At 43.4% G+C, this 22,520-nt stretch overlaps 1 protein-coding gene across 1 annotated transcript; it reads right to left on the bottom strand.

The window, feature by feature from the left end:
- Nucleotides 1-77: 77 nt before the first annotated feature.
- On the bottom strand, nucleotides 78-22,052 carry LOC146374402 (A disintegrin and metalloproteinase with thrombospondin motifs 15-like). The gene is made up of 8 exons (XM_084951077.1): nucleotides 20,805-22,052; nucleotides 15,588-15,720; nucleotides 13,524-13,691; nucleotides 9,049-9,332; nucleotides 8,777-8,954; nucleotides 7,154-7,329; nucleotides 6,299-6,474; nucleotides 78-5,954 (listed from the first exon to the last, which is right to left on the bottom strand). The coding sequence occupies exons 1-8, from the start codon at nucleotides 21,756-21,758 to the stop codon at nucleotides 5,177-5,179; spliced, it is 2,847 nt and encodes a 948-aa protein (XP_084807203.1). The 5' UTR covers nucleotides 21,759-22,052; the 3' UTR covers nucleotides 78-5,176.
- Nucleotides 22,053-22,520: the final 468 nt, after the last annotated feature.

Here is a 22,520-nt window from a genome sequence, read left to right on the forward strand (position 1 = left end):
GAATACCAAAGTAGATGAATGAATGTGTTTTTATCTGTAGTCATGCTTCAGTTGAGGAAGGGCTTAAGTATCAAGACTGTCTCGTGTGGTGGAAGACTGCTTGGCACAGCAGAAATATGATGTAACAGATACCAACAGGAGCGCTTCACCAAACATCCAGCCAACAACATGTGAATGTGGAATATCTGAATATCTCAATACTTTATTTTATTCAGCTAGATGAATGTATACATAGTATACAATACAAGGGACAACAGTTAAAACAATATTATATGTGCATGAATAATAAAAATAACTCTACATTACCACCTTTTAGATGGTGTAACTGGTCCCTCTAAACAAACGGAAAAAAGGTTTCTGTTAAAGGACAGAGTCGATCAATGCAAACTTCCAATAAACCCAACATTTGATCGTCATGCATGAATTTATGATTCAAAGTAGAGCGCATTACAACAGCTGAACCCTCTGCGGTCTAAGCAATCAGAGGTGGCGACTCTAACACGACTTCAGACTAATCTTATACTTTAAATATTTAATTTAAAGACAAAACAGCCAGTTTTGGAAGAAAGGCGTGAACAGTCTTTGATGTGAGTCAGTTAAGGTTATTATTTTCCTCCTTATCTGATTGGACAGACCTGTGAGACCAACGTAATAAAATGAACATTTCCATATTGTCATTGTCTCGGGTTGGGATTTGGGTTGGAGCTGGGGTCATTACTAACCACCAATCAGACTGCAGAGGGTTAACGTCTTAGTATCTACGTATTTGATTGGAATTTTCACACATTTAACATACAGACGTTTCAATTTGTAATAGAAGAACTGCCAAAATGCATGTAAGGAATTAATGTGAAAGGGAAACTATAGTTCTGTAATACCCGTAAATGGTTTGCTAGTGGTCTGGTGAATATTGCGAGGATAATGGCGAGTACAGACATACCAGCACGCCGTGGATCAACTCTCTGTTCAACAACACATATTAAAGCTACACCAGGGAGGAAAAACAACAGGAGCTGCTTAGTGATACATGTGATTTGTTTGTTTCCATAAGCTTCATCAGGAAAACACATTTTTCTTTTTGTAAACCACAAAGAATAAAATTGAACACTAGAGGAAACGGTCCAAAACCGTGTGTTATAAATGTAGGCAGATATAATAAATGAGCAAAAACAACAACAAAAAAAGCATTCGTTCCCTTCCTGTTGCATGTTTGTCACATGTTGTGTTATATTATTAAACACATTTAATAGCAGACAAAGATGACCGTAAATAGAAAATGCAGTTTAAATAATGATTTGATTTATTACGGGACAACAGGGACAAAAGCTACCTGGCCTCTTGTGAAAAAACCGAAATATTGGTTGGGCCACACTTGGCAGCAAAAACTGCAACCAAGTGTTTGCACAAACTAACAAAGAGTGTTTGACATTGTTGTGGAGGAATTTTGGCCCACTCGTCAGTTCTTTCAGAATTGTTTTAATTCAGCTACACTGGAGAATTTACATCCTGTTTAAGTTCATACCACAGCATCTCAGCTGGATTCAGGTCCAGACACTGACGTCCTGTGTTTCAGGTCATTTTGGGTCAAGTGGACTTTGAGGGACCATCTGACAGCCGGACATTCGCCTTCAGGATTTCAGCAGATTTCCTGATTCCATCAGTGTTGGCAAAGCAGACCAGACACACTGACAACACCAAGACTTTTCCTTTTATCAAAAGCTGTGTTAGTTTGACACCAAATACTGAGACTTGAACTTTCCAAACAGTTACATTTTTGTCTCATCAGTCCACACAAGTCTTGGGGCTCATCGAGATGTTTCTGGACAATGTGAGACCATCATATGTTCTTTTTGGTCTGCAGAGGTTTTCTCCTTGAACTCTCCTTTGGCCTCTTTCATATGGTTGAATCATGAACTCCGAGCTAACTGAGGCCTGCAGTTCTTTAATGTTGTTCTGGGGTCTTTTGTGACCTCCTGTGTGACTCACTGACACACTCTTAATTGTGGTGAGCTGGCCACTGCTGGGAAGGTTGATCACTGGTCCAGGTTTTCTCCCATCATGGATAATGGTTCACGCTGTGGTTCTCTTTTACCAACCTGACACATTGTGGTTAATCAGAGTAAATTCATGATTTAAAGAGAGTGATTTCTCACACAGCTAAGTTTGGATAACTTTTTTCTTAATTAGTGAAACTGTCAATTAAAAACTGCAGTTTGTATCTACTGAGGTTATCTTTGACTATTTCTGCTGCTGGCATTTTACTTTTAATGCTCTGTTCTTTAAGTAAATTCTCTGGTTGGGAGTCTTATTTATATTTTATCTATATAAATTTATTACAAATATTATTATTGACTTATATTTTGCGTGCAGTTTTAGTGCTCCATTGTCCTGCCATCGTCTCTGAGCTTACTCATTCTGTGTCCAGTCGAGGATGTGGATTGTCAGTAGAAATATATCTATCCTGCTAGATTTTCATCCCAGGAATTTTCCCAGGGGACTAAAGACAAATGTATCATGTCCACAGATAAATGTACAGCATGGCCCATCTGTCAGTGTCTGCAGGCAACCTAAAATGTGAAACCTTGGACTGTCTGCACAGCAAAGTAAACTGGACACCATGTCGAAAGATGCTTGTGTTATATTCCACATTCTTGGCCCCATGTTGTTAAGCAGTTGCACAAGTGTTTTGTTTTTCATACACAAAGTGCTTTCAGGAGATTCTCACAGTGCATTCAGGTCTTATTTTGACTTGGAGGGATTTCTGGATTTCTGCTGCTTTTACCACTTAACCTTTCCGTTGAGTTCAAATTCACTAATCCCTCGAAGAGCAACTGGAAGCAGCAGCTTGAATGGTTCTTCCCACAAAGTCTGTCACTGAAGCATTTCTGAGGCTCCAGTTTACTTCAAAATTACATTGCTGTCATAACTGGTTTAGACGTAGTGATAACATAGCAAGACAGTTATGATTTCTTTTTACAATAACGGATTAATTTCCATAATCTTTAGAAGCTTTACTGAGGAAGGAAGCAAACTACAAACTTCTATTGTTTGGTCTGTAAAATGCAGGCAAACATAAGGCAGTGGTTTCACGTCACTAGTTTTGTCTGGTAAACCAGTCAAAATGCTAAATTCGCTTAGAAAATGAAGTACATTATTGTACATTTAAAGGTACAGTGGGTACAGCTGATTGTTTCTTTTGTGGTCCCTTGTGGTTTGTGCTTTATGGAGTGTCTAGTCCTAAACCATGTAACTGGAGGGATGCAGCCACAAAGTGACGGGAATAATCTGCAGAAAATGGTCTGCGGCCGATTCAAACACAGGCACATTTTCATATGGGTTGTCTGCTTAACCAGGTGAGCTATAGCCTATTAATTAGGTGTACATTTAGTGTATGCTAATACTGACTAATTGGGAGGACATGAGTGCATCTACAGAAAAGTCAACTTTGGCCGACCATCACCTTCTGAAATCAGAATGTGTTAAATCTTAAAAAAAAATAAGGAAACCTGTAAAATAATCATTTTAATCTTAGATTTGAAGGTTTTACTGAATGTGTCTACATACTGTGTCCCAGTACTGCAAATCTAGAAGAAGCCGTGCAACCATGTATGCTTTCATGTATAAGAACATATATGTACTTTAAAAGATACACAAAGTTACCTGGAGGTCCAGGTATTTAGTCCTAGTTTGTATTTTCATGCAGGGGTTACCTAAAGGAACACAGATGGAATTTTACTCTATTTCTGAGGGTGAGTTGGGTGAACAGTATTAGTTCATGAATTTATCAATCCACCATTTCAAGTTTTTACCTGATCTAAAGCCTCCTGGAGGTCAGGGTTTGTCAGTACCAAGCCAGCTTCAGGTTGAGGACAGATATGAAAATCACTCTGTGAGCGTCTGTGCAGCTCCTGCAGAGAGCTGTGTTTCACTGTGCTAAGGCTTCGTACCAGCTTACAGGTCTTTGGCAACATAGAAGAAGCAGCTGAACATGTGTTGTTGCTCTATGCACAAAAGACACACATTAGAAACAGCATCATACTGACCGACTACATTCCCTGTATAGAATATAATTTCAGCTCAGCTCTAAACTTACTAATACTTTGGTCATTAATTCAGGAATTCTTTGATTTTTAGCTAACCTCTCATCATCCACCAGGTCACCTGTGAGCCATCCAGAGTGAAAGGAAAACTTAACGCAAGATTTCACTCTGTGACAGGACTCGTACACAGAGACAGACAAACACACGTGCACGGTCAATTTAGAATCGCCAGTTAATCTGTGTGTCCACCGCACAGACACGGGAAACACACCCAAAATCCACACAGATAGGACCAGACTGGATTTGAACCAATCAGGATCCACCACACCACCATGTCACCCTAACACTTTCTGAGTTTCTGTGCTATTTAAACCAAAACCCGTCGCTAACCCTAAAGAGTCATATTAGTCACTAATGACCTGGATCTGTTTCTTTTTGGAGACATATAAAGCTGAGTTCTGTGTTTCCTTTGTCCATATCAGACAACAGCCCATCGCACAAACCGGTAACTAAAAGGAAAACGAACATGTAGAAACTGCATGGATCAAGGAGGCCTTAAATGTGACATATACAGTACCATGTTTCACATTTTCATCAGTTCCTCAGTATTGAGAGAAGTCCAGTACACAGGCAAGACATCATCACAGCACAGTAATGCTTTTGAGATCTCACCCTGTGTAGGTATACCAAGAAGTTTGTGATCGCTGTCTTTACAAGTCTTCTGAACGTTTCCGACAGCGATTAAAAGTCTTTATGTGCATAACGGAGTCTTTCAGTAATGGTCTTTCCACGTCTGGATAAAGCTGTGAGGATGCAGCAGCTCTGCTGCAAACTCTAAGTCTTAGAAGGTCTTTTGTATATGCAGGCATCACGTCATCGGTGCTGGAAGAGGTAGACAAACCACGAGTCAAACCTCCCACTGCAGGTTTGACAGTTTGGGAGGGGGCGGTCTCCTTCCTTTCTCTTAGGGAATAAATGTCTGTCCTTCAGACCATGGAAGACGGCCCTCTCTGGTGTAGCCCCTTCAGTCACAGTAACAGTCACCTGACACAGCAAATTAATCATTATCATGCTGATTAGGGCTAAAGGTTCACTTGACTGCCGAAGGTAACCCCCCAGGCTGCGCCTGCTCAGCTCTAGCATTGCTTCAGATTGCACAGGTCCAGCTCCTGAGGCTTCCTTTTCCCAGAGCAGTGCTCTCTGGGCAGATTCAGGCCGTTCTCGGTAATACAGCGCACCAGCCGCCTTTTAAAGCCCCTCCCACATGACTTGGAGCAGTGAGACCAAGTCCCAACATCCCACATGGGACACGGATCCCCGCATGGTCTTACTGACACGGGCCGGTCAGCACCATCACAGTCCACAGCAGGACGTCCATCCACACTCTGGCACTGTACCAGCCTCTTCTGCAGACCACTCCCACAAGTCACTGTGCACGAATCCCATCCACCTGTCACCCAGTGACTCACGGGTCTCTTCCCCATCACCTGCTTCTTAGACTCAATTTTGTTGTTATCAGCCAAGACGCTGTTCTGTGATTTATGACTTTTTTCTTCTTTCCACAGAGTCTTCTCCTCCTTGCTCTCCTTAGCGATGTAGAAGGAGTAGCGTACTCTGGGAGGAGTCATCTTCCCCACAGAGAGCACCTCCACAGTCAGAGGCTCCACCAGGGGTCTGGTGGCCTGAAGGATCTCCACAGATGTGGAGGTACCGCTGTAGCGCAGAAGGCTGCCCTTCACCAGCAGGTCACGCTCAACAGCTGACACCACGTAGTTGCCGTTCAGGAGGTACTTCCCGTGGCGGTTCTTCACGGCTAAGTAGTTTTCATCGCTGACCATTCCTCGGTAGCCCCGTTGACGGATGTCAATGTTGGACGCCCCAACGGGCAGCATCACCACAAAGTTGTAGCCATGGCTGCAAATGAAAAGGTGTCAAACACTGATGATGTCCAATCGAGTGGTTTTAAATTACAAGTGCCAAAATATCATTAATACAAACTAATTAGGTCCCATGTGTTAGTGCACAATGCAAACAACTAAACTTAGCACAATGACAGAATCCAGAATAAGACCATGTGCCATTTCTATCAGAACCAGTCTTACCAGTACATCTTTGTGTCTTTGTTTGAAGCTTTTTATCAAAATACTTTATCTTTATGATTTGATTCCACTTTGCTGATGTACTGAATTTAGAAACATTCTGTCACATGGAGCAAACTGTAATGTACTAGGTAAAATTTGTATGTGGGGATTACTTACACTGGCTTGGTGAACAATCCTGAGACCTTCTTGCAGCCTTGGTTGTCCCCACCACATACACCACACTTATCAAACTTCCTGTTAGAGTCCAGCTTGCCGTCACAGCCTGCCTTGATGCATTTTCCCTGAACGCACACAGACGTAGTGTCCGGGGAACAGGGTGTCCCATCCACAACCTGCCACATTCACATCATGCATAAATACACACATCAGAGAGAGCTACCAGCCTTTACAATTAAATAAAGCAGAGCCATAAATCACTACAAACCAAGAAGTTTCCCCAGACTGATTGCCACACCATGTCAGTGAGACGTTGGCTTGTATTTCTGCTGATTTCATAAAAGGTTGCTGAGAAGCCACAGCTGTGCAGTGATTCTGTCTCTCCATCTTTGACTTTCTCACCACTCTATTGATTCTCTGCTGCCACCAAAACATCACCTGTCACTTTAAAAGTGATGGACGTAACCATCATCTCCCAAACTGTGAATAAGCAGTGACACGCCAACCTTTCTAACTCAATGCTTCAGCGTCCCATCAGGTTTTGACTCCTGACTTCTGAAGTGTTAAATACTGAGGAGTTCAGATTCATTATGAAGCATAATAGTTGATAGGCCGGTGTCATGTCTGAGCTCGTTACACAGATACAAGCGTGGCAGGACTTTCATTTTGAAATTAACAGCAGCGTAATGAAAGGTAGCAGTGCTGATCTTTGTACTGTGTACAGCCATCACTTATCTTTCATTTAATGAACATAATTTGTGTTCTTGAACACGTTTTTCAGTGTGAAAGAGTTGATAGAAACAGATACAATCAGACTTGTTTCCTGAGTGGAACGGCTGAAAATCAGATGCATACCTTTGGAGCAAGGACGTAGAAGTATCCGGTCCCATTGGCACGGCAGATGAGCTTGCATTTGTCCCTGGGAGAGATGCCTGAATATTTGGGAACCCAAACCACAGACGAGCCCAGCCGATTGGTGTTCAGGTTTAGGCCGTTGAAGGCCTCGCATTGCTCCTCGCGGAAGCTTTTATCTGGTAATGAAGCAACAGCCTCAAATTAGATGGACAACTACAACGCTGAAAATTTGGTCCTGCAATTTTGTTAGCCCTGACTTTGCTCTAAAACGTGTCTTTTGCAGCCGGGCTGAAAAACAGAGCCAGAGCTCATGGGGTCATGCCATTCTGGCTACATCAGCCTTTTAAACAGGTTCTGTTTTTGGTATTTTCAGCATTTTCAGTTGGGATGAGTCAGGATGAGGATTAAGGTGTTTGGTAAAAAGCTTTCTGGGGTGACTTTGACTTGGGTTGCTGGACAATAAACTGCAAAAACAGACAAAACGTTTCAGCACAGACCTTGAAGAACATATATATTTTTATTTTATGCAATCTGTGACACTAATTAGGTCTCAGCCTAAAGCAACACAGAGTTTGATTACCACTGTAGGCTGTCAAGGTCAGTGTCACACTGGCCTAAAGACTAGTTGGAGACCACCTGACAACCACCAGTTGCTAGGGAAAAATCAGTATTCCCCAACTGGTTGGAGGCAGTCATTGGCAGCCTCTGTAAAACTGATTGCTGGAGCCGCAGCCACGCACTACAAAAGGACAGTTAGCATTGCTGGTGTTTGCTGTTGTTGCTGTGTAAAACTGGTTGACCTGTTGGCTAAGCAGCAGTGAAACTGTGAAGAGTGGGATACAAATCAGACATTTAATCTGCCTTCAAATTAAAAGTTGACTGTTTTGCTGGATTTAGTGGTAAGGCACTTTTACTTTGAAAGCAAACATTCTCCATTTCCGATTTGTAGCACGTTTTCAAGTTTCACTGCTGCTCTGTGGTTAATAACTGAGTGCTGGCAGACATCGTGGCATGTTTTATAGAAACTAAAGTTTGGAGGTTGTGTGACTGATTCCACCTGGTGACAGACAGCAACAGGTCCAGAGTAAATGAGGTTGCGAAAGGGTCCTCGACCAGCCTCTAGGCCTGTGTGAATGAGCTCTAAGCTAGCCAGCTGTTAGTCTGCAGCAGTGCCGTTTTACTTAAGAACCAAGTAACTTTTCATTAATTAAATAATCTTAATGCTGAGCTGACTTAATTTCTTCGAACACAGAGCAGAAACTGTCGTACCAGGTTAGCACTAGCTAGTCCCATTAATGCTGCTGTTTCTGTGCTCATGAAAACTGTTAGCAAGTAAGCTAACAGGAAAATGACAAAGCAAAGTCTATGAGGTATTTATACACCTCTCTGACTGTTTTTAAATTTTCTGGCTAAAACTGAAGAAAAAAAATACTGAACACATGTTTGCATTTTAATCTAATGCTAATCTAATACTTGGATATAGGCTTAAGGAGCCCTCCTTGGGGGATTTATTGCAGGATTTTGCCACCTTCTGTTTGAATTACTTGCCATCACTGGACAAAAATACTCAGTTATGGTTGCTAAGGTTTATTTTTATGGTGAATGGTCCGAGGATCAGCGTACCTGTGTCAGGACAAGGGCTGAGGTTACAGGAACGGTACTTGACACGAAGGCCGTAGCAGTATTTGCCTCCGTTTTCAGGGACAGGGTTGTTGCACTGTCTTCTGGCCAGCTGAACTCCCCCTCCACAACTTCTGGAACAGTCACCAAATGAACCCCACTTCCCCCACCGACCATCGACCTGAGACAAAAGAACGATCAAAGCTGTTCGCTAGTCTGTGACAAAAATGCTGGAGCAGGATGGGATGCTGCTTTCTTTCCACACCCTGTCTCACCTTGATGTGCTCGGTGCTGTTCTTCACAGAGCAAGCCCCCTGGTAGCAAACCTTGCCGTTGCCACAGCTTGTGCCATCGGCCCAGGGGAAATGTCGAGTTTGGCAGACCAGCTGTCCTCGGGCCTTTCCCGTGCACCACAGCTTGGAGCAGGGCTGCATGTAAGGGCAGGGTTTGGAGCCGGGGCCAAATGCAAGCTCGCACTGACGGTGCAGGCTGTAGCTGGAGCCGGGCAGGTTGTCGGGCAGTGTCAGCTGCTTCTGAGGCTGGTCCAGCAGACAGTCTCCTAGAAACACACCGAGAGTAACAGCAAAGCTTTATTCGTGGAGTGATCAGTTTCTTTAAATAGCTACACTTAAAGCTACACTAATCAATATTATTACAAAAGGAGAAATGCCTTATTTGCATGTAGGTGGTGCTGATTGAGAAAAACCTGTTATGTAGTTGCACTAACAAGTGTTTGTAGCTGTTCACTGAGCTCACTGTTTCTTACACCCTTGAATGTTTTGGTTCAGTCTCTTTACTCTCATCATTTTGTGCAGCAGGAAATGTTTACACTACACTACATCACCTGCCCAGTACCAAACAAAGTCTGCAGCTAGCAGACGAACACTTTGCAGCAAAAAATGGGATGAGGATGTGAGGCGGTGACGAGAGCAAACACAGAACAGATGAAAGAAATGTAAATTGTGCACTTGTGTTTACCAGGTGGAAAGAAGCATGGCTGTCAATAAATTCAAACATTTCAGCATTGAATGTTGCCGGTCCTCTTTTCTCAGAGTCTGGTCATAGTTGAAAAACAGCTGCGACATGAAAGTTGAATGAATGTCACGGAGGATAAGAGTCTGATGTGTTCACTATGTTACTAAAGAAACACAGTTTAAATGTACAAAAGTGTATAGGACGTGTTTAAAAACAGGAAACAGGCTCTGACAAAGCCAGTCTGCCTGCACGGTCACGCTGTTCTTTGGGCTCCTGTTCACAGCCATTATTCTCCGTATTTGTTTTTCTTTGCAAAAACCTCGTCTATATTTCTCCCTTTGCAAGTGATGGTCTGACGCGACCTTTATTCTCCGAAACGTCGAGTTCAGTTTTTGGCGTCATAACATAGCTGTGGACGGGACATCGGGATTTCAACCAGGTTTGCTTGGATGATGCTTCCTGTCACCTGAACGTGTGAAAACTCATTCGAGGTCACTGAGCTTCATCAGTCAGTGGAAATTTAATTGAAAATGTAACCAGTGTACGTTCACCTCATGCATTCATTTTGATTTGTTTTATATGACACTGACACTGAGGTACATTTAGGTAAGTTAATGTAAGGTCCTGGCAGGGAGATAAACAATGATGCACGTTTAACACGTTTAACACAGACTTAAACCTGCAGCATCAAAGCCTATGGAAGACAGGCACTGCTTGAACTTATAAATAATGTGTGAACAAGCAGAGTGTGCTCTGCATGAGACGGTGCAGATGCCTGATCATGTTTAGTTTAAGCTAATGACTCAGTACTGTTAGCTTGTTCAGGTTCATTTGCTTGTTTTAGGAACGGCAGTCGTTGGTAGCTGGAGATTAGGGGTGATATAATAAATTAGTACATTTAATGACTTCACTTACAGTCACCCTCAGGATGGTTAATCACTCTGTTTGTGTATTCATAATCCAGAATAGAACAAATGTGTATTGTCATTATAACAGAGTGTTACAGTGAAAAAGCGTTCTGCTTCTCTACTGTACGTCAGGACATACGTATAAAATAAACTGAGAGAAAGGTAAACACAGGTCGCTCAAATAATACTGGAAAGGGAAAATAATACATTTTATTATAAAACAATAACATAATATAGAATCTGTATTTTTAATGTGTGAGCTGTACGTCCTCCAAGAAGGCAGGAGGAAAGAACAGGTGATGTTCACAGTGAGTGGGGTCCTTTGTAAAACAGCTGGAGTCAGTGGGGAGCTGTGACGCCGTCACCACCTGCTGTGGATTCTTGTTGTTCCCTGTGAGCAGCTGGTCAACCTCAGCACACGGCAGCAGGTCAGGAGTGTTGAAGACTGAGGCTACGTCCACACTAATGCGCTTTCGTTTGAAAACGCATCATTTTCTCTCCGTTTTGGCCGCCGGTCCACACTGAGACGCCGTTTTCCCCGAAGGAAAATGCAGCGTTTTGAAAACGCTCTCGAAAACGAATACATTTGAAGACGGTGCTTTCGCGTCGCAGTGTGGACAGCGAAAACAGAGACTTTCAAAGACGATGATGCATTTTAGTCATGTGATGCAGTCACGTGGCCAATTAACCTAAGATAGCGGAGGACGTTATACAGCAGTTGTTTTGTTTGCTCTCAGTTTTGTCAGCCCTAGTATTCTCACTCGCTTTTGCGACTCGCTGCTTTTCCTCGACATTTTGCCGCAACGTTTCAAAGAGCCGGAAAGTAAATAAGCAGCAGACAGAAATGAGGCAGGTCGAATCTTCTTGCGTTTCACGCATGCGCAGTAATAGAACGTAAGCGTTTTCAGCCGTTTCAATGTGGACGCACAGCTCTGTGAAAACGACAGAAAACGATAGTGTGGACGCCGAGCGTTTTCAGACAAAAACGCCGTTTTCAAATCTATCCGGGCCAGCGTGGACGCAGCCTGAGAGAAGTTGAGTCAGCAGGTGTTGATGCAGACGACGGATTTGAATGTGACGATCTGTTGTGAAGACACTCACACCTACCACATATTCCCTCTACCTCCTCTCTGTGCAGGCAGAGGACCGAGAGCTCAGTGCGCTTTGAGTTTCAAACTCCACTGTTTCTTTATTCCCGTTAGGTCCAGGTTATTGTGACAGCACTAGTCTGTCAGATGCTGCTTCACTGTTCAGGAAGGCCTGAGAGAAGGTTAGTCTTATTGGAGCTTGTAGGACTACAATGACCTCAGTCCACTGATGGCACTGGGTGTTTTGGCTGGAGGACAGCCGGCAGCTTGTAGATAGACATAATGTGTTTCCTTATCCAGAGAGCGTAGGAGGAAGTTTATGAAACCGTGTGCGAGGTTACAACTTCAGAATTGAATAGCTGTGCCTGCTGAAGCAAGAATGTCCACCTGTGTTCTCTAATATCAAGTAATATTCCATAATAAATGCATCGATATTATACTTCTCGTGTCCTTAACAGTTGTTGCTACATTAAGGTAAACTTGGAACCATCATATATTCCATAACATATGAGAAACATCCTCGGCTCTCTCGATCCATGGCCTCACCGGAGAAATCTTCATGATGACTTTATGGTCTCAATCACTAATTTAAGGTCTTCAAATCCAACACCTGCATGTTCTCCTCTACCTGCATGGGTCCTCTCCAGGTACTCTGGCATCTCCCCACTGTCCAAAGACGTGCACCTAGTGGTGACTCTACATGGCACAGGCTGCACCTTTCACCTCATGATTGATAGCTGGCGTATCGTTCAGGCCACACCACATAAGGAGAAGAGGATGAGTGAACATTGCAGCCCCCAACAACAAAGAGGTGATATCATGAGGTCTATGTACATCGTTTACATACAGTCAGTGGTTTTCTCTGATTCTGGCTCAAAACTCTAACATGTAGTAAAAACACAAACTCTCATCCAAAGAATGAAACATGAAAACCACAGGAAACAGAACCCAGACTGAAAATCAACAGAATCCAGATGGGACGTCCACCATGTCTCTTACTGATGTCTGACCGGCAGATAACACTAATCACTCCGTTAACTTGTCTTTTAGAAATTTGCTCTTGGCTAGAAATGAAAAAACCGAGTGATCCGTCAGAAAAACAAGATTTCTGGACAAGGATCCAGAATTTTCATTTCACGTATACCAGTTAAGTACAACTTTATTATCAAATCTGAACTCATGACAACTTAACGTCATATATGAATGAAATGCTGTGGCCTCGCCTCGGCTGTTTATCAGTCATGTAAAACAACTGTGTGACCAGTTGGTCCACATCAAGCCTCAGCATCAGCGTTCTGCCTGACGACAGGTGAGTTTCGTTTTTTACCTCGATCACATTAGGGGGGCGTGCTAAGCCATCAAAAACCACTAAAATGTTGCCCCTGCAATGACAAATAGTATTTATATTTTTCTATAATCAACATCTTTATAGTTTGCAAAGTCATTTGACTAATTACTACGTGTGCACCTTTTAAAAGTGGCCTGGTTCTAACTAAACACTCCAGTGATAAACTTGCTTTAGATCAATTGCTCCGACTTTTTAAAATAAAACAATATGATTGTGAGGCACAGTTCAATAACTGAATCCAAATGATTGAAAACATGTTAAACAGAAATATCATTTGGCATGAAATCAAGCAGAAATTACAGGCTTATCAACAAAAAAACGATTTTGTGGGTACAGTCAGATTGCTACCAGCTGAGAGCTGGATGACGAAGCCTGGACATAATTAGATGTTAATCAGAGTCCAGAAACATAAGCAGGAAGTGTTTACTAACCGTGACCTCTGTCCAGGAACTCGGTAACGATGGCTGCACTGCACACAGACCAGGGTCGGCTCCTGTCTATCTGAATCAGCGTGGGAGACATCATGTGGTTGTCCTTTAGTTTCCCAAATACCTCCTCACATGCCTTCACATTGTCGTGGGGCATGTTGAAAACGTGGCCTGAGGGAAAACAGTGGGAAGAGGAGGACTCATTTTGGTTCTGTTTTCAGTAAAACACGAGCACAATGAGTTAGTGCGGAGATAAAAAGAAATGCGAACATATTAATGCAAAGAGAAATCATTTACATACACACAGCAGCTCTACTCAGTCATCTGAAGCTGATGTCAGGAACAAAGCACTTTATTTCCAAAGGAAATCATTACATTCCCTAAATACAAGCAGTGCCTTCCAAAATAAAAAAGAAACATAAACTGTGGTTTTAATGCGGTTGTTCATGAGACCGGATTATTTCGAGGGGGAACTTGTGTAATTACTTAACATATATGAGGACAGTGTAAACCAATGCCTCTCCTGGGCCTCTCGGGTTACTCGTGCATCTGGTTTCAGGCTAAAGCCCTCTGTTTTTCAACAGGTTTCTCAGTGGTCACTCAGTCTCAGGAGTTTTTACAAGTTTGTGCAGTTTAATGCTATCTATTACTAAACATTAAGGCAGCAGGCAGAGAAGAATTACCTATTTATGTTTTCATTAGGAGTCACAGATTTATGCTGGTAATAGGCTCTTCACAAATTCTGGAAGAATTTTACAAAATGAATTTATTATGGTGCACAATCACCGTAATACATTGAAACTAGAATTTCATATAACCTGGTAACTGTCATGTCAGAATAAAAACATTATCCAGAGTATGTCATGGCTCTGGGTCTGTGAGCCAGTGTTGTGTGTATTTTAGTTTTATTTCATTGATTACTGTATTTTTCTCCATGTTTCCTGTCTTATTTTGAAAGAGTGTTGTGTTCTTTGGTCATTGCATTTAGTTTCACTTCCCAGTAGCGTCATTAGGTTCATGTGTATCAGCTGTGTCCTCATGTGTTTTCATTCCCCTAATCACCCTTGTGTGTATTTAGCCTGTGCTTTTCTGTTTAGTTATTGTCAGGTCGTCTGTTATCCCCACCATAGTCACAGTGTTTCTTAGTTTGTTTAGTTTTTATGTTTAACTCCTGCCACCAGGCAAATAAAGGCTCGCTCTTCATTAAAACCCAATTCCTCTGTCAGCATCTGCTTTTGGGTCTTATTTCCAAATACACCGGCGCACCCCGCTGCGACAGAGTAAAAACCAAGTGATGTTTGTGGGTTGCGTAAGAGGCTAAGCTAATGAGGCTAACCTGGCTACAGCCAGTCTAACAAAGAAAAGCACTGGGGGCAGGGCTAAGAGCTAGCTGTTTGTGCCAAAGTGTACTTTGTAACAGTACTTAGTAGAGTTTGGATAAAGCAGGCGAGCCATTCCCAGTATCTTCAGACCTTTAGGCTAAATTGCTTGCTGTAGCTAATAGCTAACTCACAGACACGACAGTAGTATGAATCTGCTCGTGTCACTCCAGAAGATTTCCGTGTCACTCACTTCCACCCCAAATGTTCGGAGATATCCCTGAACAATAGTTTATGTATGTAGTTTACAATTAGCAGCCACTGCTGGACGTTGCCCTTTTCCTTTCCACAGACTGGCTGGACTGTTAAAGATGCTGCTTTATGATATCAAATGAAATAGTTGAGATTTTTCACAGCTGCCATTTGCAGCTGCCAGAATACAAAGTTACATGGTGTGGCTGCTCGGTGAAACACTGAGCGCTGCTTTTGATTGTAATGATACTGATTTTCAAACACAGCATCAGATGAAGGCAATTAAATCATTTGACAGTTTGAAACCCACCAGTCCCCCAGGATCAAGACCAAGAACCACAACCGTACAATTCATCATGAAAATAATAAGTCCCACAGGCCGGGCTAGTCTGCGCACTGATTATGCACATACAAGTTTGTCAAACCCCAAATAAAAAAGTCATTCTGTGGTCGTGTTGGTTTAGTATGAGATGTATAATGTGAGAAAACTTCTGACCAAGTTCATGAGCAGTCGTGAAAGCAGAGGGTAAGCCGTCATCCTCGATGACGGAGCAGCTCCTCTTCGGGTCGCACATGGTCCCAACATCAGCCATCCCCAGCGTATCGCAGGTTGTGGCTCCACAAAGATCCTGGTGACACAGAGACAAATGTGTGCTTCTTTATTCTCATCGGAAGCCTGAAAAATCAGATTGGACTCGGGCCATGTTCCAAACATGCTATGTGTGGCTGGGCCCTGAGCAACACATTGAACAGACCATGAAAGGAACTAATTCAAAGCATGTGGGAGTGTGGTTTGCTTATTCCCTGTTCTTAAAATATATTGAAGCAGAGGGTTGGGGGAGATGGGCTGCCACAGATTTCCTCTTTGTGTTTCTGTACAGAGGTAAGAATATACCTCCAGCGCAGCGCAGAGTGGAATAAATCCACAGGAATCTATCTGACTGTGTTCATCGCAAAGTCTGTTCCCATCTACTCTCTGCTTACATTCACCCATTCTTAATTTACAGAACAGTTAAAAGTAAATTGTTTTTTTATGTGAACATATGATGTTTTTATATTGATAAGAATCAGTCTGTTGTTTTATTTGTTGTCCGAGCACCTTTATTAAATATATATTTGTCCTGATATGCCCTGTTGTACCCTCTGTACAACATTTTAGAGAAAACCTGTAGTTTCGGAGCACCCAAATGCCACCAAATACAGGTTCCCCCCCCCCCCCCCCCCCCCCCAAAATACAGACAGTACTTTAACCTACACTTGATGTAAACTTCACAGCACTCCTTCAAAGTGGTATTCAGAGTAAAACTCCACAGTCTGCTGCACCAGAACTGAACACAGTCATGTGCCTTTATGGTGGCTGCTGGTTCTGGAAAAGTAATTTGATTGAATTGCAAAAGTGTCATGATTGAAGTAAGTTGTACAGAGGAGTCGTCTGTACTCAAAACAAAACTTCAAGACAAAACTTCCAAAACCAGGATTATCCCCACACCTGTGCCCACATTTACAGCTGTGGTATTATCTTCTAGCTATGCTGTTAATGTAGTTTGAGAACAAGGAGGACAGATCACTTGTGGTTTTGTCCAAACTGAAACATTTCAACAAGTGTTGGGTTGGTTTCCATGTGTGACACTGAGGGTCCCCAGAGGAGCTCTCCTTTGGATTTCAGTCGTCTCCTAAATCAGCACCAATGTGCAAAGATTCAACATCGAGTATCAGAGGTGTTTATGTTCCTTCCAGAAGAACACTGATGTGTTGCTTCATGAGGTGCTGGCCTTGCTATAACCACCAGTGGATCAAATTCTGGAAATGGTCGTTGCTTTGATTTATGGCTGTGTTTATATAAAACTGGCGTTCCCATCAGCCTCAGGTGTATACTGCGCTTGTTGTTAACAAATGTCAGCGTTACAAAGTGATGAGTTATATAATGTGGTTTTTCAAGCGATCGGCTGAAGGAAAAGGAAAGTCCCTTAAGGATTTGGAAAGTATCTTTCTCCCTCTGCCTCAGTGGGATGCAGCTGCTGGGCAGGATGTATCCAAACTTACAGCTGTGTCTGCGAGCATGTTGAAGTTAGCTAGCGAGACAGCCGACAGGTTGGACTGTGCATTTTGGAGTGATTTGCATTAATCTTCGCGGGCTGATAATTGCGGTCTGGCATGTGCTTCAGATTTTGTGATAATGACACCTTTTGATGGCAGTGCTGCTTGTTCTTCTGGCTGCTCTCTGTAGGGGTCGCCATGGTAGATCATATCCCAGCATCCTCCTCTCTCACACCAACCCTTTGCATGTCCACCTTCACTATTTCTATAAAACTCTTCTTTCTCTTTTACTCACTACAAAATGTGGAGCTTCCTTGCAGCTCTACAATCAACATGCTTTGTTGAACATACCTGCGATCCGTCCTCTGCATTTGTCCATCTCAGCTTTGCCTCTCTTTGCCTACAAACACTTCTGTCACACATCACAAAGTCTCACGAGCATAATGTAAACCTTCCCTTTACAAATCAACCCTGACACTCGCCCCACCGACTCCACCCTGCCAGCACTGTCTTACTTCTGCTTTCATTCATCTTCTCTCCATAGCATTCCTCCATTTCCCCATGCTATCTTCCATCTGCTTCCTTTTCTCACTACAGATTCCAGCGTTGTCCGCAAACATCATAATCCACAGAGATTCCTAGCTGACCTCATCCGTTAGCTGGTCTTTCCCCGCTGCCAGCAAAGCGAGCCTCAGAGTCAGTAGTGTACCACAGTTCTGGCCCCATGGCTGGGCCACCACCACCACCACAGCTCAGAAACCACACTAGCGAGGTTTCAACTAAAACTGTCACTCTGAGAGATATTACCAAGCTTGTTGCTGGTTATTTGTTGTGGCTATGGTGTCGTGGTTAACCACATTTACCTAATACAAACCTGATAGCGATAGAGCTAGCACAGCCAGAGCTACATTAGCCAATAGGCTAACACTCTCTGTGCAGTCTAACCAACGTGTCCACGCTAACACTGTTTATTTTTGATAACTTAGCAACATGACAAGTCACAGATTGCAATGTAACAACTCACTATGAACACTAAGTGACACTAACAAATACAAATAGACTAGTGAATGAGTACGACGTTTTCACTGCTTACGTCCACATTAGTCTTTGACTTTAGCTCAGAGCATCGCTGCACACGCTGCACGTGCTTGGTGTTCAACATTACAGCAAACTGTATTTTCCCACTGAACTTCTTCTTGGAATAATGGCCACAATTCAACGATTATCAGTAATTTTGTAGCAAAGTTCTGTCACGAGGCTCACTGAAAAGGTTTCTTTGTGTCTCTGCTTCATTGTGTCAAGTCAGGAATGATTTTGTAGCCAAGTGGCTTTCATGTACCTGTGTGTTCCAAGTAAATATGAAGACAGCTGAGAATGAACTTGTTAACCCAGTGTTGGCCCAGTGAGGCTGTAAACACACACTGCCAACCATGTGTACTCCACACATCTTAGACTTCATAACCTATTACATTATTTTTTCCAGTGCAGCAGCTGGAGTCACTGTGCCCTACAAGGACAACAGCACTGGACCTGGACTTTCCTATATATAACAGTGTACAGTGTGATTAAGGGATGGTTCCCAACACTGGAACAATTTTTCATTCTTTTTGACGTAAATGTTTCTGTATGTTGCTACGTGTTAAGCAAAGCGTGTATCAGACGGTCAGCCAAAGTGGACCTAATGGAAAAATGACCCCCGATAATGAGCAGGCATTGAAGACGGAGAGACGGAGAAGTAAGAATCACCAGCCAATGTTTACAGCTCTGGTGACCACATGGGATTATCTGACAGCTGTGAACAGGCTGAACTCTTCAGACGGTGCCAACTTACATCAGCTTGAATAAATGAGGGAGTCTTTGGAATTCTAGCTGGATTCTTACAGAGTTTTTGATAGTATGAAGATGGCCACTACAGGCAGATAGTAATCCAGTTCTTATTCGGCTGAGGCAGATAGAGGTGAGGTCTTTCATGGAAAGAACTGGCTCAGCTGGTCTTTTCCACTGACGCACTGCAGCAGCCAACAGAAAAGGGGACTCGCAGAGCTGTGCAAGTCCTGGGATGTAGCTGCACCTATACTGAGCCTACTGATCGCTAGTGATGGGTAAATGTGGCAGCTGTGCAGGAATTATAACAAGTCTCCACAGCGACACTGGCCATTTGTGTTATTATCACATCTTGATAACGATAGCCTGTGACACAGAGTCACAGACAAGCACTGTTGCCGCCACTACTGCTGCTGCTGAGGATTACTCTTAAGGTCTCTGGGAGTTTGCATCGTCATCAGGCTTGCTCTACACTCTAACAATCAAACCTAGAAGCAACAAGTAAGCCACCTTTTAAAACTGGGGTGAAAAACACGACAACCTTAATTAGCTGTGGTCGTGTGAAATGGGTGTTTGAAACCCTGCAATGCTGGAAAGTCAGTATCAAACTACTGGTTACAAACTCAGGGCCCCTAGTCTATTTATACCACCCACTAAAGACATACTAATCAAATAGTTATAAAGACATGAAACAACCACAGAAATGCAAAACAGCTCAAAAAAGCTGTGAAACAATTACAAGGAGGTGGAGAAAAAAGAGACAGTTTCAAACAGCAATGCAAAGAAAAAAGACACAGAGACGTAGTGTCGAGATAAAGAAACGTGAAGTAAAAGCAAAACAAACAGAGACATGAAACGACCTCAAGCAATCAACAACAACTGCAAAGGGGAGCAAAGTACTACGAAAGATACTACGAAACACAAACCAACATGATGCCCAAAAGAACAGCGATGAGGCCCAACAAAGGCGTGTAAATGACTACAGAGATGCAAACGACCCCAACAAAAACTCACTGTGTGACGTAAACAGACGCAAACATACAAAGAGACAATCAAAACATTAATCAACTATAAACACATGCTAAACAACCTGAGACAGACACACAATGATTACATCAATGGTCTCAAACTTACATGAGCTGTGGGCCACTGCTGGCACTGTCGTCTCATTGGACGGACACTTTATGTTCAAGTAGTACAAAAACAAACAAATAAACAAGAAAACACCCACAAATACTTCCTAAAAAGTTTTGTTTGTTTGTTTTTAAAATTTCAAATATTGTATAAAAAGACCAAACTGCAAACGTGAACACAGATTTTAACTAACTGGATCCTTTCATTGAACAAACAAACACACTGGTCCTCTCTGTGCACACACGTGGCAGCACTGCTGCTGCCCTTCTGTTCGTGTTTAACAAATCAAACTGCAGACACGAGTGTGAGTCTGTCACTGAGTAACGCAGCCTCGGCGTGTTTGTGCTCTCTGCTCATGTCGTCTTCATATTAAATCATTTTTGGCTTTTTAAAGAACTTATTTTAACATTGCACTCGACAACAAACAAAAAAGTCACTTCAAGAGACAAACTGCGTTATATTTCTTCATGTCAGCAAGTAGGGCTGACGTGGGCCGCAAGTGGCCCCCGGGCCACGAGTTTGAGACCCCTGGATGACACAATGCATCTACTTCAGCTACAGCTGTGTTTTAGTCTTGGTGTCTAAGTGGACAGGGGGCCCTGTATGTGTTTGTGCCCCAGGCTCCAGGATCTGATCATCCGTCCATGAGTGCAGTAGTTCTGTTCTCTGCAGCACCCACACGAAGCATCTCTAATGCAGCTCTGGCTCTTTGACCTACCTGTTTAGTGAACAGAATGGCTGTGTCCCAGTACTCGGGGTGCTTGTCACTGTGTTTATTTAACTTCTTCTGCCAGGAGCAGAAGTTGCGCAGAGTCAGAGCAGCATTACTGGAAACCTTCGGTCCCTTGTCGTCGTCGTTTATCACCATGAAGCCCACCACCACTATGTTTATGGAGTTGAGGATGCTGGGGTGCTTGTAAAGCCTGGCTGCTACTGACATGAGGGTCAGAACGTAATGCTTTAGGCCATCCCCATGAAATTTAGCCATAGATTCATCTGCCACAACCAGCACCTCCACAAACCTGGGGACGGCGGCGAACCTCTTAGACCTCCCCAAGGAATTGAGCACAGTCTCGGTTAAGCCGTCCGTCTCCAGTTCTTTCATGTACTTGTATCTCTCCAGGGAGACGGTGAAGTTGGTGTCAGGTGGAACTTCACACCTGCTGGTGAAGTTTCCAGCTGAGTGCGCTGCGCGTCTGCGGCGGCGAATGATATGCATCCTGTCGAAGGAGTTTCCACGCACAGAGGCGGCCCCTGCGTCTTCAGTCTCGGTCTGGCTAATAAAATATTCCACGCCGTTATAGAAGAATCCCCCCTGCAGGCCTTTGCACAGGCTCAGCGCGGCAAAGGAGTCGGGGTCTGCGTTGACATCGCCGGAGTAGAAGCATTCCCTGAATTCAGAGCCTGCAAAGGTGTCGGGTGCTGAAACACTCCCAGCTGCAATGAAACTCGAATCTGGAGACAGATGGAGGTAAAAATCCTCTCTGAATGCACGAAGTCTAAACACGATCTCATCTTCATTCATCTGCTCGGCGCGCCGGTGCAAATACACTCCGGGCTTTTTCTGACTCAGGCGAACAGGTCTGCAGAAATCGACCTCCATGCAATGTGTCACCTTCAAATAAAGCAAGAACTGCGTAAAAAGAACGAAAGAACTGCTCGGCATCGCCATCTCTGCTCCCACTCGGGACAGTCCGCCGTTCAAGAAGTTGTGCGCAATGGCACCAAGCTCAGCCCATGCGTCTTTTAAAAGCCTATGCACTCGCGCGTCCTCCCTGCTGCTTTCCCATCTTGCACCGTTTCCTGTCTGCACGCGAACTTCTCTGAGCTGCTCAGTTTTAAAGTCGCGCTAAACTCCAGCATCGCTGTCAAACAGAAATCTGAGTGCGTGTGCAGGACGGAGCTCATTGGCCAGGCTGCCCGCTTTGTGCTGCAGAGCGCAGCCACTTGTAGCTCTCCAAATATTATTGTTGCCGTACAGCATGAGCGACATGAGCATCATCCCCACGCAGTCTGCTCAGACAACTCTGAATCAGACATGTTTCAGAAGAGCACACAGAGTATCACTTGGTCAGAAATAGATACACTGATAAACGTTGGTCATGAATTTCAATCTCATCAAAACATCAAGCAGAATCATTTACATGATATCATTGGATTAAGTAATAACGTGTATGTCACTTTAATATTGCAGCTGGAGGTGATTTGAGTGACTTCAGTACTGCTGGATCAGTACAAGGGCATTAAATCTGTAATTTAATAAAGTACAGCAGTGACTGTACAAAGTTGGGGGTAGGGAGGATGGGCTCCAGCCGCTGGCCTCTGTTCTGTTCGGCAAAAACAGATGAAAACGTAACAGAGATTGATTGATTGATTTGGGAACAAGACCAAAGCCCTCCTAGAATCAAGTGTTGCCATCATGACAGTAATGACT

This window comes from Perissodus microlepis, chromosome 14 (assembly GCF_051167445.1).
Source record: "Perissodus microlepis isolate ML-2025 ecotype Zambia chromosome 14, ASM5116744v1, whole genome shotgun sequence".
NCBI classification, from domain to species: Eukaryota; Metazoa; Chordata; class Actinopteri; order Cichliformes; family Cichlidae; genus Perissodus; species Perissodus microlepis.

Bases quoted from the DNA above. Each gene is read 5' to 3' on its own strand.
- LOC146374402 (XM_084951077.1), bottom strand. From the start codon at position 21,758: ATGGCGATGCCGAGCAGTTCTTTCGTTCTTTTTACGCAGTTCTTGCTT. The intron at 15,721-20,804 runs GTAGGTCAAAGA...CTGTGTCACCAG, and splicing joins CCATTCTGTTCACTAAACAG to GATCTTTGTGGAGCCACAAC. The intron at 9,333-13,523 runs GTTAGTAAACAC...GTGTGTTTCTAG, and splicing joins GTTCCTGGACAGAGGTCACG to GAGACTGTCTGCTGGACCAG.